Genomic DNA, 18,997 nt, shown 5'->3' on the forward strand with positions numbered 1-18,997 from the left:
ATGTTGGCAAGACAGCCTGACGCTCCCCGAAGGACCCCTAACAGAACTGACAGAAGGGCAGATGTCTGGTGAAGGAGATTCCTTTTTCTTCTCAACGATGGCCCCCACTGTTTCCAGACTTGACAGTGAATTCCATCCTAACCCAAATTCACACATTTTAGGCAACAGGAAGAAGACATAACCTGGTGACTTTCACTAAATTTTAATGGGACTCGGGTTTGTCTGGCAGCAGGACACAACCAGGATCAAGCCACCCCCTGGATTCCTCCCACTAGGGACCCAGGTGCAAGAGAACGTGCCAGTCGCTCTAGTTCGACCTCCTATCGCATGCTCAGAGAGTCAAACTGCCTGGGTCTGCTAGGCTGCCGGGAACGCTTCCAAACTCTAATTAAGATATTGTCCAAAAATTACCTCAGACTAAGACAGTATGCGGCACTTTGTTCTCCCAGAACCTAGTTTTTCCTGAAGTTTTTTGACCAAGAGTCTTATTTTCAAGAAAAACATCAAAACTACTATTCCAAAGAACACAATTTGGAAAACGCTTCCTCGGGTTAAGTCTACTGTCTCCGAAAGACACTTTTCTTACCACCTGCTCTTGTTCACAGCAAACCCCGGTGCAGAGGATGGGTCCGCCTCCTCCCCAGGGAGTCCCCACTGAGCAGATAATCAGTAACCACCCCTCCCTCCCACCATCAAGTCTCTGGAAATACTGCCCCGTGTCATTACCAAGGGGAGGTAAGAATAAGAGCTGAGGAAAACTAATTGACAATCTTCCCCTGGATAATTAAGAGCTGGCTCTATGATTAATCTGTATGGTTATGCCCTTTTAAATCTGGCCTGAACACCATCCATCATTGATTTATATGCCCACAGGGGACAAGGGAGGAGGGGAGCAAAGAGACACTATTTACTTGGGGGTAAATCCTTCCTCACATCAAAATTCACTATAAAAGGCACTCGGTTGCTTTCTACCCGCTCCCCTGGCCCCCGCCGAGTTCCTCGTCAGTGGGTCAGACCAGCCTGAGCTAAGTTCTCAGAGTCACATACTATTTAATATTAGCGTTCCCTGTCACGACCATGTCTCCACACTATTACCACGGTGGTCTCTATCGTTAAGGGGACTGTGGACTCTTCAAACAGCAGTTTGTAAGACAGAATGCCAGGGGAATCATCCAGGCTTCATCCCATCTCTGGTGACTTCTACTTCCCCTCGCCCCCGCCTGTCCTCCCCTTCTTCCTCCAAAATATGGAGGACCAGCCAGGCACCCAGGCACATGGCCAGCCACCTGGAGACCACACGGCGAGGCTCTGCAGCAGCAGGCTGTGGCCACGTGACTCAGTCCTCCCCAATGGTACATGAGCGAGAGTGCCACATGCCCTTCCTGGGTGGGCTTGGAAGCACTGGCAGCTGGAGAGGACAATGGGCGAAGACCCACCAAGGGAAGCCATGGGCTAAAGACGGGGGAGGCCCCGCCAGCACCAGTCCCCAAGGCCCCAACATGGGGGAGGGAAGTCAATTTCTATCTCGTGTGAGACACTGTTTGAAGCCACCGTGACAGCAGCTTGCTCGACATTAATGAATACGCCATCTCATTTTTAAGAAATCACGTGTGTATTCATTTTTAAGTTTGTCAAACATCTCTGATTAAGTGACCAATTATGCAGCACGGTTCCTTCGTAATTAGATTCCAAGGTCGTCCCTTAGATTCTCTGGCAACACTGACTGATCTTTTAATCACCTAAAACCTTTCAGCCTCAGACCCTTGGTGGCTAATCCTCCTCCAACTCTATTCCCCTCCCCCTGCTTTGCTTTCCTTGCAGAAAGGAACCTTCTGACAGATGATGAAACTGACTCCCCAGAATGCAGCTCCCTGAGAGTGGGGCGTTCTTCCACTCTGTTCATGGCAACACCCCCATGACTACAGCAGCACCTTGGCAACACCCCCATGACTACAGCAGCACCTGACACACAGTACGCACACAACAGATGTTTTCTGAATAAAAAATGCTTTCACTCACCAGACTACAAAAATCTACCACATTATAAGTTAGAATGTCTTGAACTCTTCTAAGTCACGGCACCTGAAAGGCAGCTGAAACTTGAGTGTATTAACATAAACAGTTTTCAAACCATATCCAAAGACCCCAGTGTTTCCACAGAGTGGCCTTGGGAAGCCTATGGACATTTAATTTTATTATTTCTCTTTTAAAATTAAAACAGACTATGCACACTCAAATGCATTCAAAATTAAATGTATGCCTACCTTATAATCATGACTCTTAATATCTTCTTATTCTTTGCACTAAATCCCAAATTTGCATTTTTTTAAGCCAGAAAGGATGCAGCACCAGCAACAAAGAAGAGTGGGCTTCTAAGGGACACCCCCTCTGCCAGCTGAGGGGACACACAGGCCCTGACACCATAACTGGGCAGTCCGTCCACAGGACAATGCCTCAGCAACTCATAAAAGTTGATCTGGGTTAATCCCAAAGGTGAAATAATAAGCCATTCAGCCATGTCTTTCCCTTTGCCTGATACTCAAAGCTCAAGAATTTTTGGTTTCTTTTTTTTGAGACAGGGTCTCATTCTATCTCCCAGCCTAGAGTGCAGTAGATGTCATCGTAGTTTGCTGCAACCTCAAATACCTGGGCTCAACAATCCTGCCTGAGCCTCCCAAGTAGCTGGGAATACAGGCATGAACCACCATTCCCGGCTAGTTTTTCTATTTTTTGTTGAGACAAGGTCTCGTTATGTCGCCCAGGCTGGTCTCAAACTCCTGGCCTCAAACAGTCCTCCCGCCTCAGCCTCCCAAAGTGCTGAGATGATAGGCACAAGCCACCGCACTCGGCCCCAAGATTTATTTATATGCCACATTGTTTGCAACCTGGTTTTGAGGCCAACCGATCTTCAACCTGGGGCAAAGCCACTTCCCCTCTCCAGGCGGCACCCCTGAATCTGTAAAACGGGAAGGGAAAATCCCACTTTCAGTTCTTTTCAGCTCTGACCTTGCTGCCAGTACCACAATGGGGCCCGGTGATGAGGATATGGGAAAGAAGAAAGGACAGTGACACCAGACAATTTGCTGCTTACCCCAAAACACGCCCCTTCCCATGACTAAAGTATGGCCTCTTCTTTGAGGGGCTCAGGGCAGGCCAACAGAGAAAGGACAAAAGATGGCAAAAGAGACAAGGAAGTCAGGGGTGGGGGAGGCCTGGCGGGGCCGAGGAAGGCCACAGGCGCTGGCAAGGCAAGGCAAGGCAAGGCAAGGCAAGGGCCAGAGCCCAGCTCTGTGTGCCAGCTGGTACCCTAACCTGTGAGGGTCTCCATTCCCTCATCGACAAAACGAGATGACAAGAGACAGTCAAAAGGGTATACCTGTCTCTTGTCACCAGCCTCATTCGTGTAGAAAAATGGCGGTTTGCTGAGATTCTCACACCATACAGGATTTTTTTTAAGTGGAGAGTTCTACGCTTCCTTCCAACCACAATGTCTAAACTTTCACAGACTACAATTCAAAGAAATTCAAAGAAAGTTGCCACCAAATAAATTACTGTAGCATGAAGAATGAACACACTAAAGCATTTAGAGACTAGAATTGCTGTTCTTAACGACTAAAGTCAGAAAAAGAGTCCTTGTAAACAACTTTATATATGGCACAAATGAAATCCATTTAAGATAACAGTAAATCTAATTACACAAAATGAGGTAATTTTCTACATTTCTGTAATATTTCCCAAAAGAGTGAAAAAATGAAAAGCTTTTTATGTAATGTGAGTATTTATGGAAAGGAACCAAAGCAAGTCATAAAATTAATCCAGCTATTTTGTTTTTCCCATTCTCACATAATTGTTTATACCATATTAACTTTTTTCTTGAAATCTTTCTTTTTAACACCATTTTGATCAGGTGTTTATAACAGTATGTAATTTTCAAAATTGGGTACATTTGCCTTCAAGAGATAAGTACAGTTTTAGAAGTTTACCTTCCCCAAAACTACCAACTGTTATTACTATAAGAAAAGAAATCCTCTTAAAAGGGATTTCTTTCCTTCGTGACTAAAATCTGTATAGACTGTAACTACTAAAAAACTCAGCTTCCCTCAGCTCTTGCTATGACAGCAGTGAAAACCACAGACCCGTCATCTCGGCAACTTCCTATTAGGCAAGACCCAAAATGACAGACTTGGCCTGTCCCGGGAACCCCTGCTGATCACATTGACCTACTGCACAACCGCAGTGGTTGCGAGATGGCAAGTGCTAAACAGCTGTGTGACATCTGTAAAAAAGAATGTGCTTTTGCCCATACGGTGTTTCAAGGCCGACTTAAGCCGTGCTGTGGTACATGCTAGTCACTTGTGAGCATTCCATCAGAGCCCGACAGGAAGCCACGATTCACGCGACAAGCAAGTCACAGACTGGGGCTGTACAGCCACCCTCCATCTGGCTTCCACTACCTTATCTGTGGACTGGCGGCCACTAATGGCACTTGAGGGGGGTCCAGAGGAGACAACACCGTTCAGCCAGCCCCGCCTCCACGCCCCAGGACCAGAGCAAGCAGGAGCAGAAGCGCGGCCTGACCACTGTCTGACATGTGGTATCAGACCTCAAATCACGCCCTACCTCTTACTTCCAAAATGAAAATATTATGCTCTTATTTTGGAAGCTAGGTTACCATATGAAATACAAAAGTTAATAAAACCAAGTTTTGGAAAATAAGCTAACCAAATGTTCTCAGGTGGGATAATCCTGGGCAAAATCCTTCACTGCTTCTGTGAATTAATTCACCGGTTTCCCATGAAACAAAAAAAAAAACTGATTTCAAAAGTAAACCAATAATTTTTAGTAATATATAAGAAGCAAAAATACATAAGGAATGTTTAGTTTCTTTTTCATGCAACATGAAAAGAGGGAAACAGAAACGGATACATAATCTTCCTTAAAACCAAGGGTTACTGCGGAAAGGCTTTGATGCATGTTCTGCATTCAACATAATACTTACTAGATCTAGTGCAGAGCCTCCACCAAGATACTCCATTATTATCCATAATTTTGTATCCTATAAAACAAAAAAAGGAGAATTATTTTAAAACAAACAGAACCGGAAAAGAAATTAAATAATCAAAGGGTATTTTCCATCATTATTTTGGAAGTAGAAAGTTTTATGCACATCTATCAACAAGGAGAGGGTGTCAAAGTGAGGACTTCACAGCAACCCCGAGTGCAGGAAACCTCCGCTGTTACCTGGGAGGTGGCGTGGGGTGTGGCCTGGGGGCCAGCTCAGGCTCTTCTAGGTGCAAGCTCCACACCTGCTGACCCAGAATCCCAGAACAGGGACCAAGGGCATTTCCATCTTGAAACCACCTCACTGAGTGATCCTCAGGCCCAGCAGGGGCGGGAACCAAAGCCCTGAGAAGCCAGTCAAGGCCAGCGGTAACGTCCGCAGGGGCAGGGGCAGGGGCAGGGGCAGGAGCCTCCCTTCCTCCTCCTCAGGTCGCTGTGAACAAATGGAAGGCCATGCTCCTTGAGCAGGGCCGCCTAACGTGGCCTCCTACTCACTCGCTTGTTTTGTAGAACAGGAGGCAATTTCTGACACCTCCAAAAGCTGCCACACTCTCCCCCTCCAGGGAGCTCTCCCGAAAGCAGCCTGGGCCTAACACAGAGCACGTCCGCTTAGCCCTGGCTCGCCATGGTGCTCAGCTCTGCATCTGTCTTCTTCTGTGGTCTCTTGAGGCTACTCAGGCCTCTGGCTTCCAGAGTTCTTTTAAAAGTGCTACTCGCTAGGAAACCAGCCAGCAAACATCCCCACCCGCTTCCAGGAGGAAGGCAGGGAGTGGGGTAGCTTGGGGACAAGCCAGGCAGGGCTGGACCCGACTCCTCCTTTATGACCAGGAAGTTGCTTCCTCTCTCTAAGCTTCTGACTGGGGGCTTCGCAAAGTGCCTGCCCCATAGTGAGCAGCTAAGAAAAGACAGCTAGTGACATGTGTGACCACCGCGGTGTTAGGGGCCATTCTTATGTCACATGCTGCACTGCTGACTCAACACTTGATGGCGGCTGCTGTATGCATTTAAAAGAAGAGAAAACAAACCTTCCTGAGGCTCTCTGGTCCCTTCAGGACACAACTGTGTCCTGTCTCTTAAAACACACCAAGGAAGACCCCCTCCTGCGGCCCCCGGGCAGTTCTCCTACACTGATGCCAACGGAGCATGTTCTTTGGGAACATGGCCCAATTTCCCAGGCCTTTTTGCTTTCGCCGTTTCCTCAACAAAGGAAAACTGTTCACCTGCCTTCCTTCCCCAGGCCCTGGGCAAACTTTACTTTCACATCTATTACTCTGATTTTCATTTCTGATTCATTTCTCTGTATTTCCTACTTAACAGCAGACTAAAGTGCCCACGGACGGGGCCTGGCGGGCTCTGGCTCAGTAAACGTTAACTGTGAGGGTCCATGACCAAGGAAGGTAGCCTATGTTGGGTGTATGTTCACTTTAGGGAGGCACTGGTGCACGCACTGCATTCGTACAATACGTTCAAGATTTAAACTAAATTCTGCCTGGAGTTAACTGTAAGATAGCCCAAATAAACAGTCCAAGTTTTAATGTATGTTGAATTCTCAAGCTTTTAAATGCCCTTGATTACTAATAAAAGAAAGGCAATTTCAGTCTAGATTGTGAAGGGCACAGAAGCCTTGTATTAAGTGTTTGAGGTCCGCCTTACAGGTACAAACACGTTACTCATTCAACAACCATGCAGTCACGGGCACCTGCCTTGAAAAGGCTCAATGATACCTGGTTCTGATTTCAAGAAAACTTCCTATCATAAAGAGTGTGCTTCAACATTCCTTTCAATTGCAGATTTCCGTGAGACCTGCTCATGGTGAACGTTTGTGTTGCTCCTTCTAGACATACCAAAAGCATCTTGTCTGGTGCTCCAAGTAAATTATTCCAGGGAAAGACCAGTATCTTTCTGGATGACATGGGAAATCTACATCACTTCGTATTCTAAGAGAACTGGGGACTTTCAAATTTCTACCACCACTCCCCTTTTTATGGCTGCTGTTTGACTCGGCTCCCACCCCATTTTCTGGGCATGAAGTTTGTGAACAGCAAGACAAGCTCTGGGCTGGGAGGTCATCTCCCTTGCCTCTACTCCCCTCTGCAGCCAGCTGTGCAATATGACCCCTGGGAAACCATCTTTTGCTGAATTAGGGGACTCGGTGTCACCACACTGCTTCCCGAAGTAGGAGGGCACAAGTGACCCACCCTCATCCATCTGCCACTCCAAAGCACCCCCTCCTCAGACAACTCACTGCTGCTCCCCTCCTAAATATACCTACCAAGGTAAGTTACTTACTATCTGCCAAGGAAACAAAATAACTCTTAACCCCACTATTTTTCCCTTCAAGGAGTCCTAACAGAGCACACTGACCAATTTTTCTTTGTAGATCCTGAACCCTCCCCGTGGGCATGTGAGCAACAGCAGAACTAGAAACTCCCACCCTGAGGCAAAGGCCCTGCCCTCTTCCTGGAGAGAAAGATGGAGAAAAAAGACAGCCCCACCTACTTCTCTTGGGCTCACTCCTGGTAGCAGACACACTGGGGTGGGAACACCACCCAGACGCTGAGGCCCACCAGTTTCCAGGGCACTCAGGAAGTAGGTTTGAGTCCTTATGCAGGCCACGGCTTCTTAAATACCTGGGTTGGGCCCTGTGACGCATGCACCGACGTGTTTTTGTCCCTGGCCCCACTAACACCACCAACTCCAGGAATGGAAGTTGCCTCATGAAAAGCTCTACTCTCAGCGAACTTACTTTTCAGCCTCCCTGGGTGTATGATCATTCCACCTGCTGAAGGCCGGCCCAGGAGACTGGACCACGCCCCCTGGACACACCCCCGCCTGGCATCCCCAGTGCTCTCTGCCTCTGCTCCAAGGGCACCAACCTCTATGGGACGAGGGTAGCTGACAAGTGACACCAATCTCCTCCCTCCCCCTTTCTCTCTCACATGGAAATGGGATGGGGGGGAAATGGAAAAGTAACCTGAAGGAAAGCGAAAGAGGAGGTTAACCGTTGTCAGGTTTACCTTAAAAGCAGTGGGAAGTCATGGAAAGGGAACAGAGCAAACAGTGCACCCTCCAGGCCCAAGTGCCTGGCCTCACTCCTCCTGCAGTCCCAGGTGTCTCAGGACAGAGGGCCTTTGTGACCTCCTGCTCTGGCTCGCCCCTTTCTCTGCCCGGCTCCCTCCTGGTTCTGCTCACGCTGACTGTGGCTTTCTCTAATCTGTTTCCCAAGGTCCCAGGGAACCCTAAGGCTGTGGGCTCTGCTTTGCTCCTCCCCTTTCTGGCCAGAATTCCTACTGGAAAGAGAAGGGCGCTAAGAATAAGCCTTGCCGGCCTCACCATTCGGACTAGGACAGAGATGCTGTGGACACTATGAAAAACAGGGACAGGGTGAAAGATGGATCTCAGAACCTTCTGGTGCCCACATACATACCTGTAGCACTGCACTCAAAGGCAGGCCAGATATACAGTCGACACAGACACCAGAAGAGGTTCCTGAAATCTGCCATCAGTCATGATCCTGAGCAATCATTTCTATCACCACCAATCCTGAAATAAGAAACATTCAAAAGGGAGCACGTGGATAAGCTCGGGACGGCCAGAGACAGGCCTTGGGAGCTGTACGCCAGGGCTCCCCTTCAGCCACATCGGGTTCCTCGACCTCAGCACTGACTTGGGGCTGCCCTGCACTGCAGGGTGTTCAGCAGCATCCCTGGCTCTACAAAATGCCCACAAAACGCCAGTAACACAGCCCAGTTACAATAACCAAAAATGTCTCCACACACCACCAATGTCCCCCAGGGGGCAAAACCGCCCCAAATGAGAACCACTGAACTACACCCACGATCAGCGCTGGCGAGCATGAAGTGGTTACTGGCCAGAAGCACTGTCCAATAATTCTCCCCCCAGTGCCAGTTGTGCACATACACCAGCTAATTCACCAGGAGACACCAGGCAAGTCTCTTACATCCTCTAAGCTTGCGATCCCTCATCCATGACAAGATGGTAGTGAGACCTGTGCTACAAACCTCACGGTTCAAGGGACAGTAGAAGAGAGACAATGAATGTGAAAGCACTTTGCAAAGTTCAATGTACTAAACAAATGCAAGGTGCTATTAGCTTTATCAACATCATCACCCATAAATGCCTTGAAATGACCTGGTAAAACCAGAAGAGTCCAATTAACAAGACTAAACAATCTCTGAGCAAAATGAAATCTGGAACCATGATTCATACTTTCTGCACTAGAAGCCTCGAGGCAACAGTGCCTGAGAGGCAGGCCTGGCCAGGCCTGTTCTCCAGGAAGGACCACGCACTGTCACTGCCAGATGTGGAACCACCGCCTTTGTAAAACCTTCCAAATCACAATTTCTGAGGCATTCAGTCCCCAAAAATAAAACAGCAGGCTTCCAAAACAAAGATAATTTTAATTTGAATAATTTCATTTTTTAAAATGACCCCAAACAATGTTAAGTTGAATGACTTCATCATATAATTTTCTCATAGGAGAAATAAAATTATTTAACAAATTCAGAAGTCAAAATGTAAAAGGTACCATAATATACACAGTGAGACGTCTCTCTCCCAGTCTTGGCCCCTCAGTACCCAGCCAGCAACCCCCTCCCTGCCCTAGTAAGGTATCATGACATCTCATGTAACCTCAGAGAGATATCTTATACCTGTACAAGTAAAAACCTATAAAATTCCATACACACTTTGTACACCTTGCTTTTTACCTAAAGTTTCTTAGAAAGCATTCCATATCTGTCCATAAAGGACTTCCACATTTTTTAAGCTGTAATTAGCCCATGCCCTATTGATATCAGGTTGTTTCCATGGAAACATACTATCACGAGCCAGGTGTCCATGAAAACCTCACACACAGGTCAGTCAGTTCTGCCAGGTCCTGCTGGGTCAAGGGAATCCATTTGGATCTACGCCAACCTGGGGAATCAAACTTTTGCCATTTTGGAGGGTGAACTGTGTTTCCCCTCCCCCCATCTGTAATTCGTATGTTGAAATCCTAACCCCCAACACCTCAGAACACGAGTGTATTTGGAGAAAGGGTCTTTAACACACTGACTGCCACACTAGAAAAAAGAAATATTTCCCAGGGCCCACATTGTTTTATTAATACGAAATGATTCTTTCTACTTTGTTATTTTTTATTGTTTTCTGTGTGTGAGTTATATGCAATGCAATCCATGTTTTTAGAATTAAACTGTCAACTCACATGTAATGGTCTGGGGATGGGCATGTTTGTAACTATGACTTGGATGGCGCAAAGGCCATTATGTAAACCTCAACGTTTGTACCCCCACAATATTTTGAAATAAAAAAATAAAGGAAAAAAAAGAATCAAATGTCAATATTAACTGTAAAAATAAGAACATCAACAAATGAGATTATCATGAACCAACTGCATGGTTTTGCTTCACGAGGCCCCAGGCTCAAAACTAGGTGTGAGTTAAATACAATTCACACGGTAGTTAATGAGTTAAAGGGGTGATTAACTTAGAATGAGGTCACTGGGGTAGACCATATCCAATATGGCTGGTGTCCTTATAAGAAGAGGAGATTAGCTCACAGACACACACAGAGAAGACCATATGAACACAGAGAGAGAAGATGGGCATCTGTGAGCCAGGGAGGAAGCAGCCCTGCCGACACCTCGATTGCAGACTCCTACCCAGCCTCCAGAGTTGTAAGACGATGAATTTCTGCTTAAACCACCCAGTCTGCAGTACTTTGTTATGGCAGCCCTAGCAAATTAAGGCAGTCCTCATCAATCTATTTGGGGGAGGGGGTATCTCAGGGAATCTTTATTTTATCTTTCTCTTATTGTAAGGGGGAACATCTTTATACACTGAAGAGTTACGTGTATTTTCTTACCTGTGAACTCTCTGTTTATATCCTTTGTCCACTATTCTACTGGGTTACCAACCTTTTAAAAAGTAGGAACTTTTACAAATTAGGGAAATTAGCCTTCTGTAATATGAGCTGCAAACACAGCATATTCCCCATTTGTCATTAGCTTTTGCTTTTGGTAGTTTTTGCTTGCAGAAATTAATTTAATGTAGACACAATGTCAATGATAATACCACTTTGAGGCTAACTTGCCCCAAAGTGTCTGGAAGCACTTTCTTAGAGTCCGGAATTGGAGCCTCACTAAAAGCCAGGGCTCCCCACATTCCCCACACTCCCCACCCACCATGGCTCCCCCCATGGTGAGGTGGCTCCTCACCACCTTCACAAGGGCTAGACAAGACATCAGGCGACTACAGAAAGGTTTAAAAAAAGTAATTAAGAAAGGACGGATTCCAAACAGTTAACAACGAACAAGATTTTTAAAACAGGAATTCGAAAATGACACTCTGCATTGCTTCTAATACATTGCATTCAGAGGCCTCCAATCCCATTAACTGTAACAAAAGGCTGAGAACAAGATGTATAAACAATGCAGTAGGTTTTATTAAAACGATTTAGGGTCACAGACTTACTTAAGAATATGGTGTTCCTTTTTGTTTTTTAAAGGCACCTTTATGCGCAGCTGATGTGCATGAACGTGAAGCACCAAGGCCTGGGTTGAATCCTGCCTCTGCCCACATCAGCTCCACGATACCCCCAACTTAGCCACAGCCTCAGCCTCTGTCAGCCTCAACTTCCCCTCTGCACAGGCACTAAACAGCATCCACCTCAGAGGGGCGCTAATGAAGATGAAGTGAGATACACAATTCGTGCCCATCAACTCTATTACCATTCCATTAACTCCAGACTGTCCCTGTCTGAACACCAGGCCCACGGGGAGGCTGTGAACCTGGGAGAAGTCCAAGCCCCATCCCCCATTCACCTTCAGAGTGGCTCCCCACAGTCCCAGCCCACCATTCCTGACCCCAAAGAGCTCATTTAATTGTTCCTCTCTCACAGATACTAGAATTTCTTAAATGATTCCTGCAACTCATAACACACTTATTACATACACAGTGTCGTTGAGAGGGAATATAAAATGAATAAAATCTAGGCTGACTTTAAAGAACTTTGACAATAGATAACTAGACAAATAATTACGATCTGACAGCCTACGGGGTGCTGAGAAGACCCACCTGACCTCCAGGAGGAGAGAAGTGGCATTTGAGCTGCACCTTGAAGGCTGTGCCCGACCAGCCCGGGGCGGGGCGGCAGAGCTCACGTTTCTGACAGGCTCAGGTGGGGAGGATGATAGACAGGCAGGAAAAGTCCTGCTCAGCTAAAGCAGTGGAGGATGAGATGGACACCCCTGAATGCCAGTTGTAAGTTAATAAGTAATTATTAATTTAATAAGCAATGGGGAGTCACCAAAACTTTTGCCAATAGAATAAACAGCCAGCCACTGCCTACAAGACAAATGAGTGGCGAGAAAAGGAAGGGAAGATCATCAATCAGAAAATCAAAGGTCAGGGCAAGGCCAAAAGACCTTGTAAAAGTGGTGCCGTTGAGCATCCACAATGCCTGGACATGGAAGGAAGAGGAGCTGGCATCAAAGATGATCCAGTGCTCTGAGCCCAAGTAAAGCCAGCTCCGTGGATGCAAACAGGAACAACCGGGTGGACGGGAGAGGAAGGCGGAGACGGTTCTTTGTATGTTTGTAATATTGGGCATTCTGCTGGGATAACCTGAGCAGCAGCTATGGTTTCTGAAGTTCAGCAGAGAGGCTGGGAGTGGCACAGAGGCGACAATCAGTGCAGTGAAAATGAGTGCGTGGAGACACACTCAGAACTCCAAAGGTGGTATAAATACTATTTTAAGCTGAAGACATTTGAGATTCAACGAATGCACAAAGAAGCCTTCTTGGAGATTTGCTTATCTGACTAAAAGCAGCAACTTCTGGGCAATGAGGCTGCCATAAATTCCCCCTTAGGGCAGGTCTGCTACCAGGAGGAGGAATAAACCCACCATAAATCCCTTCTCCAGCAAGTTTTATGGCTCAGAAGACAGAAAGACCATTGATACCCATACAGACAAACACCATCACCAAGTTTCTCATCTCCTGTTTGCTCTCCTACAAACACATTTATTCATAAGAGCCTTTTCTTCTCCCTTCCTCTTCCTACTAAGTTAGGTATACAAGCCCCTAACTTTAATCATTTAATAAGCTTTGCTAGTTCCTATATGCATATGCATAAACCTTTTTCTCCTATTAATATGTCCTTTATCAGTTTAATTTGCAGGCCCCAAGTACTGAACCTAAGAAGGTAGAAGAAAATTTTTTTCCCTCCCCAACAAGTGACATATTGCTAAATTTTAAACTGAAAGGATATGCTGAACACATGTAAGCTACCCCAGGTAAATAAATTTCAGCCCCTATCACCTAATTATCATTAGTTAACAGGATGACTCTATACTTCAAGAAGTATAGAACTGATAGGGTTTAAACTTAATTTAATAAGCAAGGGGGAGTCACCAAAACCTTTGCCAAGGAAATAAGTCCCTGTGGGGCACTCTTCCCATTTACTACCCTAGTTCTAAACTGCATTTTGAACCCATTATTATAATATCTCAACAACACAATTAATGGGGTAGGGGGGAGGACATAATGCTGAGTTGGGACCAAAACTTCCACACAATCAACATGGAGTGAGGGCCTGCAGTTCGACCAGGTGATCATTATTAGCATCTACCCACCCCAGCACTGCTGGGGAACACATGCAACTCAGGCTCACCTGCTCCCACAGGTAATGCAGCCCTACATTTAAAACAAGAACACTGGAATTTCCACAGCAAATCATTTCTGTCACTACTGTCTGAAGAGGCTTCCCAGAGTGAAGGAGAGAGGCGGGACAGAGAATGAAGTGTCCTCTGGAGAGAATGAGAGAGCTGCGTGCGAAGTGTCACAGGCCAGCCACACAGGGCAGGCACAGCACAGAAAGCCTGGATTTGCTTGGCTAGAGTGGGAGAAGGGAACCGCCAGTGTGCTGCCCCTCTCAGACATGAGGTGTCCTGCTAGATACCTCGAGCACGTGCTGCTGGTCCTCAGAACACTCCTGCGAGCTGGAGGTGCACAGAAGAGTGTGGGAGCATTCCACCGTGAGCACTCCCTTCTCAGCTCACCCTAAAATACTCCAAGTGCCCGACTGGTGGATTATCCACTATACTCAGGAATGAACATGAGGGAGGGGGGATCACTGCTGATTAGGAAAGGGAGAGGGGAGGGAGACCCCAGGACTCCCTCATCCAGAGGGAACCCTAAAAGCAGGACAGAAGTATTTCAATACAAGGAAAGTCTTCTCTTGCTGCAAACAAACATGAAATGGGAGAAGAGCCATAAATATCAACTTAAAAATAATGCTGTACAATAAAACCTGAAACAGCATAAAGAGAAACAAAACAAAGCAACTGAAAATTATTGGGTCAAATCCTTAGATCAAAGAAAAGAATCAAAATCATCATTACAAATTAGCCAAAAATGATGCTAAAAACACTACATATACCAAAAGCTATATAATATAGCCAAAGATTTATTTTGAAAAAACTCACAGCACTTATATTCATTTCCAAGCCTCTCTAAAAATTAAGTGTTCAATCCAAAAGTTTAAAAAAAGAAGGAAAGCAAAGAAGGAAATTAATAAAGATACATGCATAATTAATCAGAAATATTAGGATGAGAAATAAATTCAGTGATTTTTAAAATAATAGATAACTTCCCATTACTGTCATCAAGAAAAAAATATAACAGACTCATCTGCAAATATACCAATAAAAAGAGAAAATCATTACAGAAAGAAAAATTTTTAAATGCAAATAAGATACATCACATGATAGTAAATTTGAAAGTACAGAATGAAAAAGATAATTTCTCAATATTGTATTAATTTAATTTACTCATGAAAGAACAAGAACTACACGCAGGAAAAGGTGGGTGAAGAAACGGATCAATTCACCTCCCCTAAAAAATATATATAAAAACAAATAGCAAGAAGTTCAGATGTTTTCACCCTTGAGGGGTACAGCTCAGTAGTAGAGCATTTGACTGCAAATGATTTTGCCCTTGAGTAATTCCAAACCTTGAATGCACAGATAATTCTAGCCACTACTCCGAGGCACAGTACTTTCTGATGTCATCACAACATGATACCAAAAGGGAGGAGGAGGAGGAGGAGGAGGAGGAGGAGGACCCTCTGAAGGAACAGACAGGACTCCTGGGAAGAGGGAGGGTGTGGATCCATGTGCCAGGGGTGCTGCCTTTCTGAGACAGGGAGTTATCATCTAATAAGAGGGGTTTGGCCCAGAGAGGGCCATTTCCAGAGGAGAAAAAATGGTGCTTTTAGAAAGGAATATGTTAAATGTGAGACTCCCTCTATTTAAATTTTACCATCTCTTTTCTTCCAATACCACCCCCTCCAACCCCCGCAACTCTGAGGATTTGCTCAGCACAGCTGCCTGCAGGATGGGGCAGGTCTGCAGTGTTGTAGAGAGGCCTGAGCTAGGCAAAGAGTCCTCCAAAGGGGAGGAAAAGCCACACTCTCCTTCACAATGAGTGGCCACAGGCTTCATTAGGAAGAGAACAGCCCCGAACTATTACACTTACTTTCTCCTTGTCAAGTATGCAGGCCCCCATCACCACCTTACATTAATACAGTGCAGGAGCACTTCATATTTTACTACTTATCTTCATAAAGAGTCCTCCATTTGATTCTCCCTATAATCCTATCTACTTAGGTGATCAGCCTTGTCCCGTTTTACAAATTAAGATACCTGGTCACATGGCAAGGAAGGAGAGGAACTGTCACTCAAATCTAGTTATTGTGACATTGAGTCAGAAGCCTAAACAACAAGAACCACAATCAAAAAATCAGAGGCTGTTAATTTCTAAAGGCTTCCAGTAAGGAAAATACTTTCTAATAAGACTGTTGTTAACATTTAACTGTTTTAACTGATTTCATTTTAGAAGCCAATGGATACTAATCTGACTGTCTGAAAAGTACATCAATATATAAAATGTTTGCCTGTAATTTGAAAGATTTACATGCCCCATTCCATCAAGCTAAACTTAAGAATTTACTAACTTGGAAAGAACATGGGGCATTCCCTAAAATGCTCTTCTTGGGGTTCTTGTCACAAGTGGTCTCTTTTGGAAGGGGCTGCCTTACATTGTGTGTGTGTGTGTGTGTGAGTAATTAAGTCTCCCTGGATGGGTACTGAGATGTTCCTCTTTTCCATAAACACAAATTTGACACAACACAATAATAAATCTGCTAATGGGAAGTTTCTGTGCTTAAATTCTGGTAGATACTAAGATGAATAAAAACATTCTGCGTGGCTGGGCACGCAGTGGTGGCTCACGCCTGTAATCCTAGCACTCTGGGAGGCCAAGGGAGGTGGATCATTTGAGCTCAGAAGTTCGAGATCAGCCTGAGCAAGAGCAAGACCCCATCTCTACTAAAACTAGAAAGAAATTAGCTGGACAACTAAAAATATATATAGAAAAAATCAGCTGGGCATGGTGGCACATGCCTGTAGTCCCAGCTACTCGGGAGGCTGAGGCAGAAGGATCGCTTGAGCCCAGGAGTGGGAGGTTGCTGTGAGCTAAGATGACGCCACAGCACTCTAGCCCAGGCAACACAGTGAGACTCTGTCTCAAAAATAAATAAATAAATAAATACATAAGTTTAAAAAAAAAAAATTCTGCTTAAACTTAAACATTCCCTGATTATTCATCAGGGAACTACAGTCACAAATAACCTAAATTTGAGGGAAAAGAAAAGAAGTAACAAAGAGAAGCCTGAAAGAAGTACCCTGGGAGGTAGGAGATTATTCTTCCCCTCCATGCATCTGTCCTTATTAAAAAGCAAAGATCATAGCCAATGATTATAAACTGCCAAGTTGAACAAATTCTACGCCATAATCTTGTCATGAGCCTAGTAACGTGTTCTTTCTACGAAAGTGAAATATTTCTAAGAATTAAAAGACTGTTCTGCTAGGTGACAATTTTAATGGTCAATATGTAACACACTGGAAATATCAATCATAAAAACAAAAAAAGTATCAATCATGAAAAAACAGAAAAAAAGGTAATTATTGATGTCTTAGTATTCATTCTTTGATAAAGACCCAGCCCAATAGATCAAACAAGACCAAGACAGAGGGTGAGCATCACGGAGAAAGAACAAAGACTTTATAGTATTTTGCAAAATTTTTAAGAGGTGCCTTTAATAGTATTATAAAGACAATTTAAGGAATTAGTAGATTCACAAACAACAAATGCTGTATTTCAAATGTATGGGTGGCAGATGTGGAGTTTAGCCTAAAGCTAAACAGTTTCTGAAGGAAGGGACTCTTCACTATGGCTGTCTGCTCAACACTCAGTCGTCCAGAGGGAAATTTTTTTCTGGTGTTTGAACTCTCTGGTTCTCTTCCTTCCTACCTTCTGCTACTTCACTTATCTTTATTTTCTGTATAATTCTATTCCAGAGTGAACTGTTAGTTACATAAATTGACATCTTCTTGATTTACAGTAAGTTTGTTGAAGAGGTGCTACTACTGAAAAAGAGAGCTGCATAGGGTCAGACACGTAAACCCAAGGGCGCCCTCACTCCGGCAGCCTGGGGCGCCGGCATCAGGTGACAGCCCCACAAAAGGGTGCACAACCTGAGGACAAGGGAGGAGACGCTTCTTGCCCCTATATCCAACCATGGCATGAACCATCACCCACCCCTGGCTCTATTTCTTCCTCAGTAAGGAAGACCCTGTTGCAGCACATAAAAATCTACACAGCATGACTCCAAGAAATCAGACAGCCTCTTGCTCTGTCTAGCACCTAGCAAACCATGTTCAGGCAGTAAGGATCACGACAACTTTTGTTACCACTAGATAGGCAATAAAAGGGCCTGGTTCTAGCGGTACATTTTTCTTATTTTGAAGTAGATGTCTTCATTTACCCAAATGCCTGAAAGTCATGGTGTGCTGTACAAACTACTGAACAAGAGAGTTTATTTACCTTACTGGGAATAAGTCTTCTCTTGAATTACTTACTAAGTAGCCTCACGTTACATAATCTAATCGAGATTTGTGATCTCTTGTATCGTATTTTAGAAATTTATTCAGAAATAAATACAAAAGAAAGCATGACATAATTACTTTATCTGACTACATCAGCTGTGTTTAGATACCACAGATGGAGGTTTAAATATGAAAATATGAATATTGAGACAAAAAGAACTAAAAATACAATTAATACTTATTTTTATATTATAGGTAACAGCCAGAAAACAGAGTTGAATTTCTTCTTGGAGACCTAAAATATTTAGCCTAATTGGAATTTTAATTCCATTCGACTTTCTGGTTAGAAAAACATAAAATGAAGCTGCCAAATGTCTTCAGGGACTTTCTTCAGTTACACTAGGACAGTGTGTTCAGGAGAGAGAAAGGAACCCACAGCTCCCATCCTCAGAGACATTTCAAAGCAGATCTTTTATATTATCGTCGGCACTGAGCCTACAATTTTTTTCCCAAAACTGACTGCAAAATGAAATGTGTTCCCTTGTGATTTCAAAGCAAGCTTTTCTTGCTGGTTTGGTTAGTCCACCCAAAAGTAAACAGCTTTGCTTTTACCCACGGTTGTACTGGAGTCTGATACCATGGGTTCAGTGTACCATTTCCATTTTCCCCAGAAGCACAAGGACAGATACTTGCGTACTAAAAATTACTCTCAGAGAAAACAGATGTGCTCTCCCTTTCCCAGAAGTTGCAGCTGTGCTGGGCCAATCGGGGAGGCAGCCGATTACTTTCAAATGGCAAAGGAAGCCCTGGAGAGTGGCTGTCCCGCACGCATGCATGTGGGAGGGGAAGACAGGCCCCTGTTGTAGGGACTGAGAGCCCAGTGGGCTGCATGGTTTAAGCAGATGAGCAGGCATCAATGCAGGGAAGTCAAAAGGCAGTGCTTTGCTCACAAGAACCAAAGACAGGC

At 44.8% G+C, this 18,997-nt stretch overlaps 1 protein-coding gene across 1 annotated transcript in view; it reads right to left on the reverse strand.

The window, feature by feature from the left end:
* STK24 (serine/threonine kinase 24) overlaps nt 1–18,997 on the reverse strand; it is a 110,824-nt gene that overhangs the window by 22,556 nt on the left and 69,271 nt on the right. The window contains exon 3 of the mRNA XM_012644450.1: nt 5,000–5,056. Within this exon, the coding sequence (XP_012499904.1) occupies nt 5,000–5,056 (57 nt within the window). The remainder of the gene's footprint in view (nt 1–4,999; nt 5,057–18,997) is intronic.

This window comes from Propithecus coquereli, unplaced genomic scaffold (genome assembly GCF_000956105.1).
Source record: "Propithecus coquereli isolate 6110/MARCELLA unplaced genomic scaffold, Pcoq_1.0 Scaffold212, whole genome shotgun sequence".
Classification (NCBI taxonomy): Eukaryota; Metazoa; Chordata; class Mammalia; order Primates; family Indriidae; genus Propithecus; species Propithecus coquereli.